At 38.1% G+C, this 20,643-nt stretch overlaps 2 protein-coding genes across 3 annotated transcripts; both read left to right on the forward strand.

The window, feature by feature from the left end:
* The first annotated feature begins 302 nt into the window (after positions 1 to 302).
* Positions 303 to 4,446, forward strand: LOC145967999 (RCC1 and BTB domain-containing protein 1-like). The gene is made up of 13 exons (XM_083093158.1): positions 303 to 447; positions 538 to 781; positions 1,166 to 1,296; positions 1,530 to 1,675; positions 1,774 to 1,967; positions 2,117 to 2,281; positions 2,361 to 2,616; positions 2,714 to 2,844; positions 2,915 to 3,175; positions 3,417 to 3,556; positions 3,634 to 3,746; positions 3,834 to 3,964; positions 4,058 to 4,446. Exons 3-13 carry the CDS (start codon positions 1,205 to 1,207, stop codon positions 4,175 to 4,177), a joined length of 1,749 nt encoding a protein of 582 aa, XP_082949284.1. The 5' UTR covers positions 303 to 447; positions 538 to 781; positions 1,166 to 1,204; the 3' UTR covers positions 4,178 to 4,446.
* Positions 4,447 to 5,194: 748 nt separating this feature from the next.
* Stv (BAG domain-containing protein starvin) lies at positions 5,195 to 18,793 on the forward strand. 2 transcript variants are annotated; one of them, XM_083093064.1, is made up of 3 exons: positions 5,195 to 5,496; positions 14,416 to 15,894; positions 16,120 to 18,793. In XM_083093064.1, exons 1-3 carry the CDS (start codon positions 5,317 to 5,319, stop codon positions 16,513 to 16,515), a joined length of 2,055 nt encoding a protein of 684 aa, XP_082949190.1. In that variant the 5' UTR covers positions 5,195 to 5,316; the 3' UTR covers positions 16,516 to 18,793. The 2 variants fall into 2 exon arrangements, with proteins under 2 accessions (XP_082949190.1, XP_082949191.1); XM_083093065.1 differs by lacking the exon at positions 5,195 to 5,496 and adding an exon at positions 10,165 to 10,750.
* Positions 18,794 to 20,643: the final 1,850 nt, after the last annotated feature.

Consider the following 20,643-nt stretch of genomic DNA (forward strand, 5'->3'; position numbering starts at 1 on the left):
TGACCACAATCGGGATAAAAACACACAAAAATTCCTTTATTCGGATTGGTCAATCAAATACTACTCTACTCCAAGGAGTAAATTTTGGAACATATCTCGTAGATGCGTTTGTTGCGTTTAGTTTGACATTGTGAAAGTTTCGAAGCGTTTAATTGATCAATCGGAACAAAAAAACTTTGCTTTTTCATCCTTATTTGTCAATCAAACGATTCGAAATTATTTAATGTTAAACGAAAATTGAAAGTAATACAATAATAATTATTTGTATTTGTATAATTTATTTATATTTGTACAATTATTTTCTCTAGCCTGTCTGAGAAATCCTATTGTAACTTTGACAAATACTTTGCATCTGCGCATGCGCTAAAAAATCACGCGCCCATCTAACTAAATGATAAAACATTAACATAACACGAACAACAATATTTCTTTCCTCTTTTTGAACAGGCAAGTATATAAATGGACTTGTAACAGAACATATGGCCAAAAACAACAGGTAAAAATTGACTCAACAAATGGAAATGTGTCTTTCTTTAGATTTTCTCAAGAGGATTTAAAATTCAAAAATTTGGAATCCCTTTTCTCTCCCCCGACTAAAGAACACATGTCCGGACATGTGAAAACATGTCAGGATAATTATATCAACATATCCACTTGAGCTAACGAGGCTGAAATAACGACGTTTTGCGAAAGAAAGGAAATTAAACAAAGAATATTAAAACTCGAGAAGCATGCCGTGATTGATTCCAATTTGGAATCAAGGAAATCTATATGAAGCGAGGTATGTACTCTATCATTTTTTTATCCACCTGTTCATTTATATTATATATATGTATATGTATATTAATATCACAATATAAAATTATATAAATATAGAGAGAGCACACATATACAATATAATTTCATCGAAGATAACTAGTATGTGTATAAAAACGAAAAGTGTGACAATTTTCATTTAATGTTCGATTTGTATTGACCAAATTTTAAATAATTATTTTATTTTATAGAAGCTAATATAATATATATATATATATATATATATATATATATATATATATATATATATGCATATACATGTATATGTGTGTGTGTGTGTGTACATGTAGTTTGTGTATAGTGTTCATATATGTACATCTTTTATGTATACATAACACAACTTTTTAAGATTGCTTTTAAACGACGTTTCCAAAGTTGCCAAATTATTATGTCTACAATGTCGTCAGAAGAATTACCCTCTTCTTCAAAAGAAACAAATACTCGGAGAAAAAGAAACTCAGCAACAGATATTAATGAACAGTAAGCTTAATTTCTTATGTATCAGTAAGTCTAATTTTTTTTCTCTTTTTTTCCATTTTTTTCTATAAAAAATATGTATCATTACTAAATTAAAACTTCTATGTCAAAATAATATCACCTATCTATTAATCGCATGGAATCAGAATGGTAAAAGGCTTTACAATACAATCAATTTGTTGCAAAATAGTTAATATTATTAATATTATTAATTTAGAAATTTAATATATCAACAGAAATATGCAAAGCAAGAAAAGGAAATGTTTGCACAGCTATCGTGCAAACTTTGGATATTCTACGGATCTCAAAAAATGGCGAATCTTTAACTTCCTACCTGCAGAATTTACCTCGCAGATTCATATGATTATGGCATTTGCTTATGGTAATTTCTTATTTCTATATCTCTCTATTTCTTTTATAAAATTGTTATTTATATATTTCGATTTTGTAAAATTATTATTTACATATATATTAAACTAGATGCAGCTTTAATTGTGACAAAAGACAAAATGGTATATGGCTTGGGTAACAATTATAACAATCAATTGGGAATTGGCAATATTAGTAACACTCTCCAACCCAAAAAAATAGATGTTTTATGCGGGAAAAATATAAAGACCTTCTGCTGTAATAATTGGATGGCGTCTATCTTTGCACTTACAGAAGAAGGAGAGGTATGAAAATTTATATTATAGTCAAAATTTTCAATTGAACTTTGGAGAAACTTTCAAATGATATTGATATATTTAACATTGATACCTTATATATTCATAATAAGATAAAAAAAAGATCAAAGTTTATATAATAGCATTATCTTTTGCAGATATATTCTTGGGGTTTAAATGGAGCTTATGGATTGGGGATACAAAGATTGCCCGAACTTGGGATAGTGTGTACACCTACTCGAATCACCAGTTTAAACAAGGAATGTATCGTAGACATTGCGTGTAGCAATGATCATTCTCTCGCTTTGACTAAAAATGGAAAAGTAAATGATAATTGAGTATAAGTAATAATAATTCTGATTTTAAAGTTCAATTTTTTAATTTAACAATTGTTTAATTTAGATGTATACTTGGGGAGAGAATAAATATTCGAAAGTATTCTGTAATGAGCATGTCAATATTGTTAATTTACCGTGGCAGGTACAATGTAAAGAAAAATTTGCTCACGTTGCTTGTGGTATATATTTCAACATGGCAATTACAGATAATGGTAAAATATATAGTTGGGGCATAAATGATTATGGCCAATTGGGAATAGGCCACTGTCAGGAAAAAAAAAATCCTTGTATAATTACTTCACTGGAAGATATTACAATAGGTAATGAAATATTTTCCACGAAGCTTTATAAAAATATTAAACACATTAATGCAAATATGTTATTCAACAATCATTGATGTCGGTTTTTCATTATCAGTTAAAGTAGTATGTGGATCTGCACATACATTGGCACTCACCACAAATGGAATGATCTATTCGTGGGGTAAAAACAATGCAGAACAATTAGGACATGACAGCAAAACGGAAAAAGAAGTGATTCCTACTATGGTAACTCTATTTATATAAACGAAACAAATAAACGAAAAAATGTAGAAAAAACTAAAATATTTTTTATTAGTTGAAGATACCTAAAATGGGAAAAGTGTTAAACGTTGCCGCTCGACTTGACGGAAGTCTAGCCATTGACGAAAATGGATGTGTCTATATATGGGGTCATTGCTTTAATGAAAAAATTACAATCCCGATTGCCACCGGGTTTTCGAATATATATGACGTATACTTGTATAATGTACCATATATCATCCAAGAACCGCTAATTAATCCAACTGGAGAAAAACCAAATATATTGAAATGCCTAGAAAGAGTGTTCGACGATCAGGTATATGTCTCGTCTCCTATCTCATATATGTTTATTTTACAAGTAATATTTCTCCCTTATAAAATGTAAAACAAAATAGATCGAGATTTGAGAGGCAATAAGAGAAAAGAAAGAGTAACTTTGATTAATAAATATTATTTCAATACTTTATATAGCATATATTATTTTTGACTTTATTCGATAAATGTTTACATATAATGTTTCATTTAATGGTTTCATTTATGTCTCTTTTCTGATGCAGTCAACGAGCGATTTCACGATAATAGTCGAAGAGCAACCTATCTATGTTCATAAAGTTATTTTGAATGTTCGTTGTCAACACTTTAGAAACATGTTTCATTATAATTGGATCATCAAAGGTAATCATTTATCAAGTCGAAGGTAAGTTTTACGAAAAAACCAATTATATTTTTATATAGATTTTCTTAAATTTATTTTAACACACATGTTTTTAATAGCATCATGAAATCTGCTGTACTTGTGCACAATCGATTCTCCTATAACGTATACAAAGCTTTCTTGAAATACTTGTATACTGATATAATTGATCTACCTCTAGACGAAATATTAGGTAAGTTTGAAATAAATTAAAAATTATATATTCTTATCAGTTACATTTCGCGACTCAGACTAAAGCTAAAGCAATGCCTTGTCATAGAGCTCATGGAATTAGCCGACGAATATAATGAGAAAAATCTGAAAAGAGATTGTATTGAATGGGTAAAGAAAGAAATTACCATAGCAAATGTAGCTTCCTTTTATTGCAACACAATCAAATATGATGCAGAGGTGATTATTAGATTATGAACAACTGTCTTCATCAGAGTTTATTGCAATCTGATACGTGTGCACACATATATATGTATATACATATGATTTTAGGAGTTGGAAGAATTCTGCTATCAATTTACACAGGATCACATGATAAATGTAGAACAAACGGAAAATTGCATTAGATTGGACGAAAATGTAGAACACGAGATTAAAATTGAAGAAGATTAAAATTGAAGCAGATGATAATTAGACAAGCTTCTGTTTACAAGGCTAATTTTCGTCCATTTTCGTAAAATTTAAATTTTTACACAGCATGTAATGAAGTTTTGTTTTGTTTTTTTTTTCATTATTTTGTTTATTTTACTTGAACTAAATTTGTTGAGTGACAAAAATATCCCATTTGCTTTAACAAAATGTATACAAAACGTTTGGGTACGATTATGTACAGCTTATTTTATATTGAATTATAATGTCAGAAGAGAAAAATTTTGTAGTCTTGCAAAATATGTATAAATAATAAATTATTTTTTTTTATATGTCTCGTTCGTGATAGTAAAGATAATATAAATTGGTAAATGTATTAAATAATTTTTTTTCCATATATTCATAAATGGAAATTTAATGGCTGGAAGTTTAGTTAAGTACAAGAAACAAATTTAAATTTAAACAAGTACTTAATGTATAAAAAAAATATCAATTTTTGCTATAAGAAGGGAATTTTTCCGGCTCTGACTTCTAACTTATAATTTATTGTAATTGTGGTTGAAAGAAATCTCAATTTAATTTGGCAATTATGTTGATTCGCATGCATACATTTGTTTCGCTTGAATATAATTTAATCGAAGGGAATAACAAAACAGATAGGGGAGATTTTTCCGTGTATATTGAAGGCTTTTCTCGTGTTCCAATTGGTCAGTTAAACGCTACACCGACCGGCAAGTATTTTTTCGAACGCGACGCGCAAGTGAGCGGGGCGCGCATGCGCGTCTCTTCGAATGCTATTGGTTTGTCACGCGGCGCGCATGCGCGCCGCTTCGAACGTCATTGGTCCATCAGCGCGCATGCGTGCCGCTTCGAACGCCATTGGTCCATCGGCGCGGCGCGCATGCGCGCCGTTTCGAACGCCATTGGTCCATCGGCGCGCATGCGCGCCGCTTCGAACGCCATTGATCTGTCGGGGCGGCGCGCATGCGCGCTGTTTCGAACGACTCGTTCGTCGGCGCGGCGCAGCGCGGCGCGACGTACGTTCAGTGATGCGCAAGCCTTCGCGTGGAAAGGTTGTTTGTTGTGACGGTTGTGATACGAGAGAGAGAAAGTGAATAACTCTTGCTGAGAAATTTACGAAAGGACGCACCGCGTCATCGACAATGTCGTTTTACTTTCGCGACTCGCCGAAATTCGCGGATCGACTGCGGGGCATACCCGACGACGAGCTGCTGCGGGAAGTCAAGGAGAGGTTCAACGAGGACAACGAGGACGCGTTCTTGGACTCTAGCAGGCGCACCAGAGGCGACTCCTTCGATCGGCCTTTCCCGCACTTTCCGAGAGTGAGTACAATATTTATTCCGTGACCGTTTTCCCTTTACCCTTTTCTCCCCCTTCTTCCCCTCTTGCGCGCGCGCGTGTTTGGAATTCACGATCACGTTCGAATATCTGCTCGCGGATGCCAAGGCACTCTCTCATTGACCTTTATTCTTCCTTTTCTCTTGCCTCCTTTTTCTTTCCATTTTTGTCGATTAAATGAAGCGAATCTTTCAATTTAACATTCACTTTTACCTCGTGCGTTACCAAAGATACTCGAAAACAAATACCCAACGAGTTTCATACTTTTACTCTTATTGTTTACACTTGAACAAATATGTGGGTATTTAAAAGAAGGACATGAATTTTGCAAGAATATAGTGGGAGCAAGATATAAACATTGACATGTTTATGTACGAACACGGATGTATATTGACAAACATCGCTGCGAGAATACTCGAGAATGTTGTGGGTTTATCGTTTATCGTTTGCGCGCGAGATTCGAATCGCGGCGGATTTCTTCGTGTATTTATAGCACCGTCCTAAAATCGCTGCCGACGATCGTCTCGGTGGCAACGAGACGATCTTTGTCACGTTGCGGATTCGCGGGCACTTTTTCTCCGGCTATTCTCGTCGCGATATTTTCAGATTACAAAAAAACTGTCCGCAAGACTCTTCGATGTTTTCGCGGGCGAAGATACAGGTCGAATTTGACTCACGCGCGAGTCTCTTTCTCTCCTTCTAATTTAATTAAAACTGCATAAATGTGTCGTTATAATAAATAATCATTATAATAAATAGTTGTAATAAATATCGATGTGCGAAAATTGAAACATTTATCGTTATCTCTAGAGAAAAATTATTCGGTTATTATTGGAGCGATTAAAGAGCTCCCCCTTTCTTTCTTTTTATGCCTTATTATACGTGAAGGAGAGAAAGAAACTTTTGGTTTTATCGAAAATGTCGCCGCAACGGAAATAAATCGATCGCAGGCACTCCCAAACTTTAATATCCCGCGAAAGAGCCTTTCATCGTCGTCCGTGAATAGGTCTGAGAAGCGAGATATCGTCCTGCCTAAGTGGACCCTCCCGAAACGAGTTTCGACGGCACATATTCGAGGGTAGGCCACCCCTATCGATCTCGATTCGCCGAGAGAAATGGCATTTCCGACCCTTCTTTCACGTGTACATTTCCCGAGTCTCTCGATGACGAAAGATATATCGCGTGGCGTCCAAAAATCACGTTACAAAAAAATTGCAAGCATTAAAATTTAACGATAACGAGCTGCAATAAATGCTTTAACAGCTGTATGTCCTCGAGAGTGCAGAGAAAAATATCACTCTACTGCCAAGAAAAGCGATTACTCATTGTCAGTTTATTTTTCTTTTTTTAAGCAATAGTTTTCTTCAACAAAGAATATATTCTTGATAATAGTCTTAAAATATACTCATCACAAGTGTTGGAAAATCTCATTATCATGTACTCGAAAGAAGAATTTATTCTCTCTTCAAGAATATTGTAAAGTTGTATCAAAGAAAAAAATCAAACTTACTTTACGCCAACTCTTGTAGTAAACAAACCAAATTTTTGCTTTAATTTAATATTCTTGACTAAAATACTGCACTTATCAAAATTCAAAATATATTCAATTAAATTTAATGCTTGTGGCGAACTTATATTTGCGGATATATAAACTTATGATATATTTAAAATAAATAATATTTACTTAAATACAGTAGACATTTTTCTCTGCGTGGGCGATCGATTCGGTTTTTCTCTCTTCTTTTTCTTCTTTTAAAATATATTTTTTCTTCCCCGCTTCTCATATTTCTCGCCGCGATAATTTGCCGAAAACCGGTCGTATGATCCAGCTCAATCAGCAGAAGAGAGCGGAGATTAATAGAGATGACGTGATCGATAACGTTCCGGGAAACGATCTTTGCGGCACGAGATATGCTAATTGGCGCGTTGACAATGCGAAACAGGTGATTCGGTTATATGCGCAACGATGATGTATAGGTAAAGAAAAAGAGAGGGAGAGAGAAGTGTGCTTCATTACGTAAAGCGTATTGTATTGTATCGTGGTTGTATACGTGTATGTTTCCGACAGTTCTTTTCGTCATCTCCCCTTTAAGTCTTCTTTTATCTCGCATCCCGGAAGGAAGGACACGAATGATTCATCTAATATTTGCCTGGAATGTAAAGTATTTACATCTTGAAGAATTTTTTCGAAAGTCTTTCGGAATGAATTGTAAAATATAAAAAGGACATGTATTTTTTAATTTCTCTCTCGTGTATCTTTTTAAAAATGACAAAGGTATTTTACGTTAGGTGAACTCGGTGTGAAATTTCTTAAAAATATCGCAGAATAGAAAGATGAATCCGGAGGAAAAAACATGGAATAAAATATTAATTTTTTGTTTCGAGAAGATTGAATCTGGAAGTTGCAAAGAACATATGATTTTCGTGAGCTTACATCTCGCGACAAAGCGCGTAACGAGTCGTGGATCTACGCACAGCTGTATGTACGGTTGGCAATAAAGAGTTGCATTCACACACGTTAGCGTTATTTATACACGTTTAACGTATTAAACTTTGTCGCGTTACACAACATACCTTGCGTAACGAAAGAGCGCGATTGTTGCTCGCTCTTTCGAATTAATTTAGCTCGACAATTCGATGATTCAATAATAACACTAGCACCTCAGAAATGGTTTAGATTGGTTTAGATGCATGTGTTTTATCTCGAAAGAATAATAGAAAAATTATAAAAATTGCATAATTTTATCGCATTTAAAAGTAAAAATTCCATTTCCTTGATTTACAATGTGGATTAAAAGTTATATTTTAATAAAAAGTAAATATTTTTAAATTAATTAATTAATTAATTAAATTATAAATAATAATAAATTAATTATAAATAATAATTAATTAATTGATTGATTAATTAATTAAATTAATTAAAAATAAATTTAATAATTAGAGATTTGGCTCAAGTAATCAAAAAATTAAAAAGAAAATGGCATAAGAGCCAAAAATAAATATTAAAAATAATTATTAAAAATAAATATTTTTATTTGTTTTTGTGGAAACATATGATGTTCAAAATATATAACCGTAATAATAATTTCTTATAAATGTCGTTATTCGTTACATTATTAATTTTCTTATATTCGATATGGACACTGCAATTATATTTTCCAATTTTGCTATTTTATTAATGATATGCTCCGAAAAAAAAATATCGTGTTGTATAGTTAGCATTTATTTATTTATTCAATGTCTCATTCCTATGGTCAAATTTTGGAGAGAAGGCCGTTGTATGCGAATCATTCTAACAATTACTCAATTTTACGGTCACGGTACTCGACCAAAGATTCGGTTCCTTAATGGATTAAGCGAATTTCACGCCACGCACCGGCTTCTGTCCCCTCTCTCCTCCAAATGAATAAGCCTTTCGCCGACTCGCTTGGTGGACTCGCGCCACCTCCTCGCGGCTCGTGCTCTCCTGGCACCGCTATCGATCACCGTAGATCATCGATCGTCATTATCGATGATCCCGCCAACGATCAAACGAGCTCGACGCGCGACGTTTTTCGAGATGCGGATGCTCGATATTGATATATCCGGTGGTCTTAAGAAAAAAAAATCGCCGTTTATGATTGCGATATGTTATGTCATTTACTTGCGATTATATATACACAGGGTGTTTCTTAATAAGTGCGAAGAATTTTAGGAGATGATTCTTTGTCGAAAATTAAGGGGGGTTTTTCATATAAACATATACTCCTACATTTCTCCCTGTGGAATTACGCTCCTCCAAAAATGGGGGTAAAAATTAGGTTTTTTATTTTTTTCTCAAATTTGGAACAAGTTAAAGAAATGGAATTGGGTGGATATTTTCTACCAGTAAAAAGGTTATTTATGAATATTTTTTTCAGCCTCTAGTATTGTTATAAAGGGATGAAACTAGCAACTCCTATTCAATTTTTTATTACAACTTTTTAATGTTTACATGAAAAATTCCCCCTAATTTTCGACAAAGAATCATCTCCTGAAATTTTTCGCACTTATTAAGAAACACCCTGTATATATATATATATATATATATATATATATATATATATATATATATATATATATATAACATAAACGCCGAGTCATTTTCGCCGAACTCGTTATCCCGCGCATAATATTGCGATTCATTCATCGCTATTTCGCTCTCTGATCTGTTTTCCTTAACCGATCGTCGGATTTTTTCTGGAAAGTACATCGCGATAAGAAACTCTGCTCGTTACTAAGAACTCATAAATATTCAACCGCGATGCAAAGTCCCTTCCACCTAAAAATACAGTCACGTCTCTCTTTCCCTCCCTGCCTCTCTCTCTCTCTCTCTCTCTCTCTCTCTCTCTCTCTCTCTCTCTCTCTCTCTCTCTCTCTTCGAAAAGGGTCTTTACCCAACGAGCCCTAGGAACTTTAATAAGAACACGAGATGAATAAAACACATCGTTAAAAAACGAACGAACCCGTTCTCGTTGTCGGATGTCTAGCATTTCGAGAGAGAAGGAGAGAGAGAGAGGGGGGATTAGACGCGAGAAGATTCTAGCAAGTTCTCGCGGCCGCCTCCGCTCGCTGGCGGTCACGTGGTGCGCGCGACCCACACGTAATCGCGCATTTAAGTCGCCCGCCGCAGCCCGCTCCTGCTGTCAGTCTCCCTGTCGTCCGCGCCCGTGACGGTCGTGTGCGCGCGCGCGCGGCCACCGAAACCCAGACACGTGCGTCGTACGCGTGTTTTTCTTCCTCGCGGGAGAGACGAGTCGACCTTGAAAAAGTACACCGGTGACGGCGAGCGAGAGAGAGACGCGACCGAGTGTACAGTGGCTTATGTAATCGCGGCCGGAGGCAGAAGCGCGAGGAGGAGACGAGGAAAAGCCAAGAGAGAGAGAGAGAGAGAGAGAGAAGGCGCGAAATTTCGAGAAGAATCTCGCGAGAGAGAGCTTTTTCTCGACCTTCCAGTCGCGCTTTCGAGAATCGCGCGGGCATACGGTAAGAGTTGCGAAATATATACCCCGATATCCGGAGAAAAAGAGAGGAAAGAGAAAGAATTAGCTGTTGTATGGTAAGAGAGAGAGAGAGAGAGAGATAGAGAGAAAGAATTCGTGTCACGTATCCAAAAGCGGACGCGGGCTCGAAAAACAGGTCCAGAAAATGGACTCGCCTGTCATCGTGGACGCAGCATCCAAATTCGGACGGGAGATCGATCTGGACCGCTCGTTCCCCGTAAGTGACGTTACATCCACCTTTTTTTTCCCCTCGTTTTCTTCCTCGTCGTCTTCTGGAGGCTTGCCCCGGCCCTATCTTAGGGTCCATCCGCCACTGCTATTTGGTACAGTGGGGATTTTAGTATATACTAGAGGAATTTTGGGGGATGTGGTCACTCTACGGCGTTGTGCTCGTCGGTGCCGTTTCATACGGAAGGCCAGTGTGCACGCGAATACCTCCACCGACACTTATTTGGTCAGCGAGCGACCTTTCAGGGATCCTCCATGGCAATCGGCATTGCATCCAGCGAGATACCAACATCGCTCTGGAGTCGCATATCACTGTGTTAAAAAGCAGCATTAGGTGTGAGGTCTGGACTGCTCAGTGGTCTAGAGCAGTTGCCCGGAAAGCGAAAGACTCGGGTTCGATTCCCGATCCAGCCACTTGCGCCTCACATATTTTTCTAGTCTGCGAATATTGTTTTCTAGCAATTATTCGTTAGGCTGAAAAGTGTGTGAATGCTCTCTCCGCAGGATATGCGTCAATGCCGTTGTCACGGATGGATTCTGTCGCTCGTTGATCAAATGGGCGTAAAGACACGTCCGACCTCCTCCTACATACATCCCTATTTTTTTCTGGCGAGACTGCGGACGACGAGAACGACGAGACCGAGAAGACGACGCCGACAGTCTCGAATCGTGTCTCTCTCTCTTTACCTTTGCTCCGAGGAAACCTAACCTAACCTAATCTTCTCGCGAATTTGACATTCGTGTCTCTTCGTCGAGAGAAATTCCTTCGAGGGTCGATTAATCGTTGGTGGGTAAAATAAATGTTTCGCCACGTCATTGCCCAAGACGGACCATTGTTGTTACATTGCAGCAATATTGCAGCAACATTGCAATATTGCTGCAATGTAACAACAATGGTCTGTGCTGTATGGGTGGTTTCTCACGACAACTCGTCACTTCCCATCCAGCACAGAATATTGCGGTAATATTGCGGCAATACGTGTGATAATCTGGTGCGCAACACAGGTATATGAAAGAGAGAGATCACCATGTTCGGACACGAACAAAAGGACTATGAAGAAGATTGCGGCAATATTGCAATGTTGCAACAATACTAATAATATCGCTGCAATATTCCGTGCTGTATGGGTCGAGTCTCGATTACAAAACGACACCGATAGTCTCCTTTTTGGGAAGACAATCCGGACCTTTTAATGGAATCGGCGACGCACGCGAGATATTTCCATACGTTTCGCGCTTTATTCCGCTCTCGCTAACGTCTCCCTTCCCTCTTGTCTCTTTTTCTCTCTCCGTCTCTCTATTTCTCTCCGTCTGCTCCTTCTCGCATTCCGCACCGAGATCGCGTGGAAATCAGAAATAGCATTTACGTGGAACGCGACGTATTTTTCACGGCGATAAAACGCGCAGTTGGAAGATAAAAATCGAGATGTTATGCCGACTCGATTTTTTATTCGCTCGGAAAAATCTGAATTATCGTCTTATCGAGATAATATCGCCGTCGTAATAATTATCCGGATAAATTAACGTGTATCAAACGTATTACGAAATCACGCACATATGAGAGAGAGAGAGAGAGAGAGAGAGAGAAAAAAAGATAAGACCGAGGCACGAGAAGAGGAATTACCGCGGGTAGTCGCCAAAAGTATCGAGCAATCGTGACGTCACGAACTCATTTAGCCTCGCCATTATTATTATCGTGATCGATAACCGGCTATACGACGTACGTACTACGTTACGTCGCGAAAGGCGCGGCGACTCCGCGCGTGACGTCATTTTGCCGCGTTATCGGACATGTACACCATACGCCCTTTCGGGAGCCTCGATCGCTCCGGATCACGATTTCGTGCACGAGGAAACGAGCACCGGGAAGAGGGGAAGGAGGAAGTGGGCGGGGGGGGGGGGGGATCTTATACTTCCGCGCGTCGCGGATGACGTTTCGCGTCTCGGTGATTCTGGAACGCGTGACGAATGGCTCGCGTGGGCGTATTTGCGCGTGCTCCGAGACAAGGACGGGAATAAGGAGGGAACGGGACACCGAGCACAATCGTCGTCCCCACCCTCTCTCCCACCTCCCCCTACCCCTTTACGTATGAAATCATCCGGTGGAAATAAAAAGTTTTTCCAGAAAGAAGAGATTTTTATTTATTTCTTTTTTTCAATTCCAATATTCTGGTCGAATGTTCTTTGACATTTCCGAGATTCTTATTCTTACTTGGATGCGCATGTATGCGTGACAGTTCTCAATATTTAGATTTGCAGGCTGTATATTTTAATTTTAACACGAGTTTCTCGAGGCGACGTATATCGTGTGGATAATATATTATTTTTAATTTTATTTATAACGCGCTCATTATATGTACAGAGTAAAAATCCATCCGAAATTTGCAGCAATTAAACTATTAGTAAAGAAAAATTTAAATTTCTCAATTTTATAAAATTTATAAATTTTATAAATCTTATAAATTTTATAAATTTTCCCATGAAAAGAATAGAAAAAGATGCGAAAATATTTATGTCCATCCGTACTGCAAAGAATTGATTATTTCTCTTTTTTTAAATCGTTATTTCAAATGCCGGACGAAATAATTCAACGTGACAAATTTACGTAATAAAGAAATAAAATGCTTCCCTTTAGATAAAAAAAATTTCGGCAGGATTATTTTAATTAACAAAAATGATTTTTCAAAATGTATAAAAAATATCTGTCTCAATTTTATTTGAATTCTCGTGGCAATTTTTATTATGCATGATGGACGAATGAGACACTAATTATTTTTGTCGACCAGATAAAACATTAATTTTATTAACGTGTCTCGTCTATCCTCGCACTTTTAATTTTATTTTTTAAATACACTGTAGCTTTGAATAAAGATATTAATCTTGAGCTTATCAAATGTCGCGACGAAATGTAGTTGTAAACAAATTTGTCGGTCCGCGATGCAGAATTAAAGCTCGAAAATCACCGAATAGCATTATCATGCATCAAGTAAAGTCACAAATTATCGCGGTTGACAGATGAAAAGAGCAGAGGCGAGGGCGACAACGGCGGTGCGTTTGCGAATTTCGCGAGCGCTGGCAGCCGCAGGGAGCCGGCAACGTGGTGCCGAAAATAGGAAAATCCGATTATCGGCGTAGGTGAGCGTATATAAAGCGCACGTTTCCCGTTCTCTCCTCTCCACCTACTCCATTTTTCTTTCGCGACTGTGACTTTCTTATAATGCCCATCCGTCCGTCCGCTAAGTGGAACGACGACGTGATGTGACCTCGATTCGTCGCAGAAGGAGGATTCGTCACCTCGTGCCCGATTACGCGCAATTTCCCCTTCGGGGCGCCCTTGCTCGCTTACTGGTCGGATCGAAGAACACGATGATATTGAATGTCACGCCTAATTACGGTCATTAATGCCCAGTGGGTCTGAATCTAGTGAAAGTTGGGCTGTAGACGATATATTCGGCAGTTGTACAAAGCTGAGGGTATACGATGTACAAGCTACGAAGAATATCATCTTTACACTCTCTTCTCTCTCTTTCTATATATATTTAAAAAAAATTCTTTTTAAAATTAATTTTTACAAAACATTTTTTTCTCTAAGTATTATTTTATACGAATAATTATACGTCGATACGCAACTTTACGCAATTTCTACCGTTGCAGGGCTTTCCGTTCGACGACGAGACCGACGTGTTTGAACGTCGACGAGGCGACGGCATCCGCGCGCACCTGGACGATCTCGCGACGCGGCATCCCGAGCTCGCCGAGCATCTACGCGGCCCGCCCTGGCCGTTTGGCGGCTCCCTGCTACGCGATCGTCGCCATCGGCGCCGTGACTCTGGTGGTAGCGCTAACGACGGACAACAACATCAACAATCGGGTCAGCAGCATCAAGTGGACGAGGACGCGCGTAGCCAAGCGAGCGGTAGCAGCGCCGCGAGCGGCGCGAGCGCCGTTAGCTCGCACAGCGGCGGCGAGCCAGACCTGACGTCGTCGTCCGCGATACCGCAATACGGTCTGCGCAACACCGTGGATATAGGCCAGCAGCAGCGGCGCCGCAACATGGAGACGAGTCCGGAGAAGAGCGAGCGCGGTCAGCGCTCGATGTCGGCACCACCGGAGAATCGCCAACAGCAGCAGCAACAGCAACAACATGGTCAAGGTCAGCAGCAATCGGTACCCGGCCAAGGACAGAGATTCGTGTCCCGAGTGGACATCACACCGCAGCACAATCAACAACAGCGCGCCCAATCGCCCGGCAAACCATCTAGCAACGTCCGACACATCCCCATTTTCGTGGAGGGCCGTGACGAACCTGTAATGTCGAAACTCACCGACGATACGCCGCCGCCCGCGTTCCATCATCAGCAGCGGCAACCGTCGCCGCCGCACTTTCACAGACCGTCGCACTTTAATGAATACTTTGGCAGACAACAGTGGCCACCGTCGCATTTTCAAAACGCATCCTACGAGCCGAGTTTTGAACAACCGCAGACGCGACGGCATCAGCAGCAATATCAGCAACCTCAATACCATCAGCAGCAGCCGCAGCATCATCAACAGCAGCCGCAGTATCAGCAGCAGCAACCGCAGCAGCAACCGCAGCAGCATCAGCAGCCCCAGTATCATCAACAGCAGCAGGAAGCTCAACAGCCACAGTATCAGCAGCAACAACAACAACAACAGCAAGAAATACCGAAGCCTAAGCCGCCGCCGGCCCCAAAGGATCCTTTGGAGAAAGTCGCTCAGGTACAGAAAGAAGTAGATAATCTGGCAGAGCAGGTGCGACGTTACGTCGGTGGCTCTCGGCAAGACAAAAAGTACATTTATTTGGACGAGATGCTGACGCGTGAACTACTCAAGCTGGACGACATCGAGACAGAAGGTCGGGAGAATGTGCGGCAGGCGCGTAAGAATGCTATCAAGACCATACAGAATACCATCAGCTTACTGGAAACGAAAGCACCACTCGCCGGCCAACAGCAACCTGTTTTGCGAGAGGAAGAAGAATGTCCCGAACAAAAGGACCAGCAGGAAGAAAAGATCTCGCAAGTCCCTGAGCTTATGGATGTGGATGTGAAGCAGGAGAAGCAGGCCAACGAACCGATACCACTTCCGCCAGCGCCGTCATCACCGACGAAGGTAAGAAATCGTGTAAGAATTTGAAACGAATGATGTTTCAAAGTGTTTCATTATCGATAGTATATAAAATTTTCTAATTCTAATAAATTGCAATTTATTTTTAATTTGTTTTATATTCCAAACTCTATCATTTGATTTATTTCTTCATTACCTTTTCTATTGTAATATTTTTAATGAATCGTTCTATCAATTTAACGTCTTGTTTCGTTTTCTCTTTTTGCGTAGACGAAAGAGTCTTCGGAAAATGAAAATGCAGCAACAGCTGTCGAATCCACGAATCAGAATGTCGCTCCCGCCTTTCAACAGGATACCAAGATCAATGAGAAAAATGAACAGAAAGTAGAAAATCGTACAGCAGAAAATACAGAACAGGTTAATGTACCGATGGAGCACGAGAAGGAAACGAGCAACGAAAAAAATGGTGATGCGACGACACAAAACAAGGATGCGACACCGAAACAGCAGACGGAGGAAACGAAGAAGGAAAAGATGGAATCGCCGAAGGTGCAAAAGAAAGCGAAAAAGACGAAGAAGAAGGAGCAGCAGCAGCAGCAACAACAACCAGTGTCCGAGCAAGCAATTCCGCTGCCACCGCCCTCGACGGAGGACACGAAGAAGTAGAAAGAGTGGATAAGACTCGACGGGAAAAAGTTGTAAAAATGAAAATGAAGATTGTTGATGAGATAGAGAATTTCGTGCGTTCTTAAGGGACGACGGAAAAATTTCGAAAGACATCGAATAATCGCACCATAAAGTGACTCGACAATTACGTAAAGGCGTTGAACGCTAAGCGCGGCAGCTATATCTTTTGTTTTTTTCTTCTTATTTTTTTTCCAATGCCAACTAGGATCAAACTAGTCGTGTGCGAGCCGTGCAATGAACGAATCTTGCGAGACGCTCGTCATTGCCTTAGGATTGAGGCCTTCTCTCTTTTATAAAACGGAATAAACGCGAGCAAACGGTGCCGTAAGTTTGCGCGAATAGTTGGCTTTCTTGCGGAAACGGTCTTCTCGAGACAACGCAGTGTTCTAAAAATTAGGCTGCGTCTGTATTCCGTTGTATTTTTTCAAACAAGCATCTATATAGAAGGAGAAATCCCCGCATAGATATGCACAAGCGAATCTTTCTCTTCCGTCGAAATGACAGTCTTTGTCGTTTTTCTAACTTATTTATCGTTTGGACTAATAATGATGAACGATTACGAGACGACGGGTCTGATTTATATGAGATGAACTCGAAATCGCGCGCCAAAGTCGCATAGTCGTTAGTCTCTGGTATAGACTAAAAGAAACAATCAAAATCCCAGAGCACGTGACTTCGGGGACATCTTATATATAGAAAGAGAAATGCGCGAGTAGTTTACTATATAGAGAAGCGCGCTATATACTCATTCGTCGAGCAGACCAGATTACACCGTAGACATTTATTTAAAATAATTTACGTGCAAAACTCGCAATCCTACATAAGTAAGATATGTACAATATTTGCAAATTTTTTAGAGCGTAAAAGAGAGTAGTATTTTAAATAAAATAACACATGTTCGATATGAAAAAAAATTTTGACTTCCATTCTGCATATTTTCCGCGCTTCCCGCACATGTAGCGAATGACAGATTGGTCTGCTCAATAAGTATATAACGGCATTGATATAATCGGTACAGTATTACGTGGAATGTACACGTAACGACGATGATAAGTTAATATTGATTTCTTATTGTACGCCTATTAATGATTTAATAGGATGCCTATTATTAATTTATTGTATGTCTGTCTGCGAGATAATTTCTTGTTCGCGAGTTGTATGTTTGTTGTTGACGCTAATAATAATTGGCCGCATATCGCACGCGCATTCAACGTGTCATCACCACAACACAAAGTGTATATGAGGCGTATATGTACATACTTTAGAGTCGTGATGACATTTTTTTCTTTCTAGGATTGTACAGGACAGTTTCATGCAACACATTTCACTTAAAATAATTGTATCATTCATATTTTATTTTTTTTAAGAATTTCAAATTTTAACCAGGCTGTGGTTAAAATCATATCTGTGTAATTGAAAAAAAGATATTTACCATTTCAAAGATATCTGGGATGTTTCTTAAATTTTTAAGAAATTAACGAAATGTACATGTAAATAGTTTTTGAATCTCGAGTGATCAAAAACGCAATTAAATTTTAATTTAAGATTTATTTATCACATCAAAATATTGAAAATTATAAAGCGATTAGATAAAGATGACGGCCATTATCATGTATACTTCGCTTAAGAAAATTTGGCTTTGATGTTCGCAAAGAATATGCGAAGCTGGCACGAATAATCCAGATTTAACGTTTGTTTGAAATTCTCAAAGCATCGGATACGCGATGCTTGAGAAAAATCAATTTGAAATGTCAGAGATTCAAACCTCGTGTATTCGAAGGCCTATATTTATACAAGTATATTCTAAAGTTTTTAAAAAAATGTCTTTTTTACAGAGTATAGAAGACGACGTACATTATTCTTAAAAATTTTCTCAAAATTTCACCAATCGATTTTTTAATGGTAAAATTTACCATAAATACAATCATAACTAGATTATATAAAAATGTAGAGTGAACTTATAATTATGATATTTAATCGCCATTTCGATCAAAATCAGGGCAGTGTCCAGATTTAAACTCGAAGCTCTCTTTCGATTTCTCGTTCGTGATGATGACACTCTGTCTTCTGTTCTCTCCCTTGCATCTGCACCGATCCTACTTTCCAGGTAGACGGAAATTTTGTATATTTTTCTGATATGTGAGATGTGTGTGAGAGAAAGAAGCGCGCGTGACAGAGATAGATACGGCGAAAGTGTGTGACTATTTTATGAGATTAATCAGAAGAAAAGATAAAATACAAAGTCTACTCTATATCACTTCACTCGTTTCATTCCCCAGAAATCAGAAGCGATGTAATGATATTCGAATTAATTTTTCGAGCGTGAAATAAATGTTGGCAGGGCGTTCTATCGATATCAACTTTTCAAAATTTGACTTTGATGGAAATTTTTTTTGCGATATTGCGCACAATATGCGGGAAAAAATGCGGTACCAATGACCTGCTAATAACAACATCCGCCAAACGCAGCTGTTGTCTCGTCCATTGCCAAATTCCTGCGAATTGTTTGCACTTGACGCGCAACGATTTTAACTGTCATCTGGGAATATCCCGCTCGACCATGTGGCGAGAAAACAACTTTGACGTTAGTCATCCGCGATTGTTGATATTTTTCGCGTATTGTAAGAGAGAGGCTGGTGCAAAAATACTTTTATGATCGAGTACATGAACGCGAGGAAAATATCTTTTTCTATAAAATTATCGTATAAAATGCAATGTTTTTCTTGATTCATGAAAAAGAAACAAATTTCGATTTTTTTCTATTGTATCCGAAATTATTCGACCGGTAAATTGAACAATTTTATTTTAGATTTTTCTCACGTGTTACTTATAATTAATTAAAAAAACGGCGCGGAATTAATTCTAAACGATCAATTGTCAAAATTACATTTATTTTAAACTGCACACATTAGAGAAGAATATTTTCTCCTGTAATATTGTCGAGTGAAAATTTTTTTTTGCGAGTTATAAAGCTATTTAAATTTTAAAAGAGCGAATCGTACGCTACAACAGCGAATAATCCGATGGCGGAAAACGAACGGAACGTTGCGCGAACTTGGCACGTACGCAAGCCAAAAATAGCGATCGGTTGGGCTGTTACAGGAGAACGAGCGTTTTTGCGTCGCGACGCTATCGTGTCGAGTGGGAAATCCCCTTGAGGATGCAAAGCCACGTCGAATCTCGCGTGTCACCAGCGCAATACATTTTAATCGATACTTTCATCAATTCGTCAAAAAGCTGTTGCTTTAAAAGGCACACATCATACTACAAAAATCGATATAATGAAGTAAGAAATCCGCGACATTTCATATTTCAGATTCCAACCAGTTTAAAAAAAAATTACATTGAGTAAAATTTGATTATTTTTTTACACAAATTTTTTACACAATAATAAATTGAAATATAAAGCAAAAGAAAACTTTTTTTAAATAAGCAAATATTTTGTATTGCCCAAGTATGCACAATATTGTAGTGTAATTGTGCGTAATTATTATAATTATAATAAACTTTTGATATATTCAAGATAGAGCCCGTTTTTAGATTTTATATGTATTTTTCAATTTATTTGTTTCAGCTACATTTTTCATATTTTATTTCTCGCTCCAAATTTCAAAAATGCACATCTTTTATCGTAAATGCGGAAAATATAATTTGTCTTACGCGATAATGTTCATTACTTTTTATTTTTACTTTTTATTCTAAAAGTAATGATTAACATTGGATTATCAATTGTCGATAAGGAAGAGAATTTTGTTTATTTTATAAATTGTCGGTAAGAAAGAAATCATAACAAATATACGAGTACTGCCATCTCTCGTAATTTTTCGGCATTAAATTACTAGTTATCGTCTGAACTATTACCTACTGTTGTTAAGAGAGAATCAAATCAGTTTATTATCTTTCCGCGGAAGCATATTTTCACCGCTGACTTTTTATCACTTCTCAGTCAATTTTTGGCGTTAATTATCGCAAATTGTCGATTCGCAAATAATTTTTAAGTTGTGAAACGCGAGAACATTGAAGTGATCACTCGAGATAATGACGGGGGAGATTAAATCCTCGCGATTAAATTCCTTAGTTTATAATCCTAGTTCAAATTCTCGAATT

This window comes from Camponotus vicinus, unplaced genomic scaffold (genome assembly GCF_025532165.1).
Source record: "Camponotus vicinus isolate PSW18456_S1 unplaced genomic scaffold, iyCamVici1.0 SCAF_3, whole genome shotgun sequence".
In the NCBI taxonomy this organism is placed as follows: domain Eukaryota; kingdom Metazoa; phylum Arthropoda; class Insecta; order Hymenoptera; family Formicidae; genus Camponotus; species Camponotus vicinus.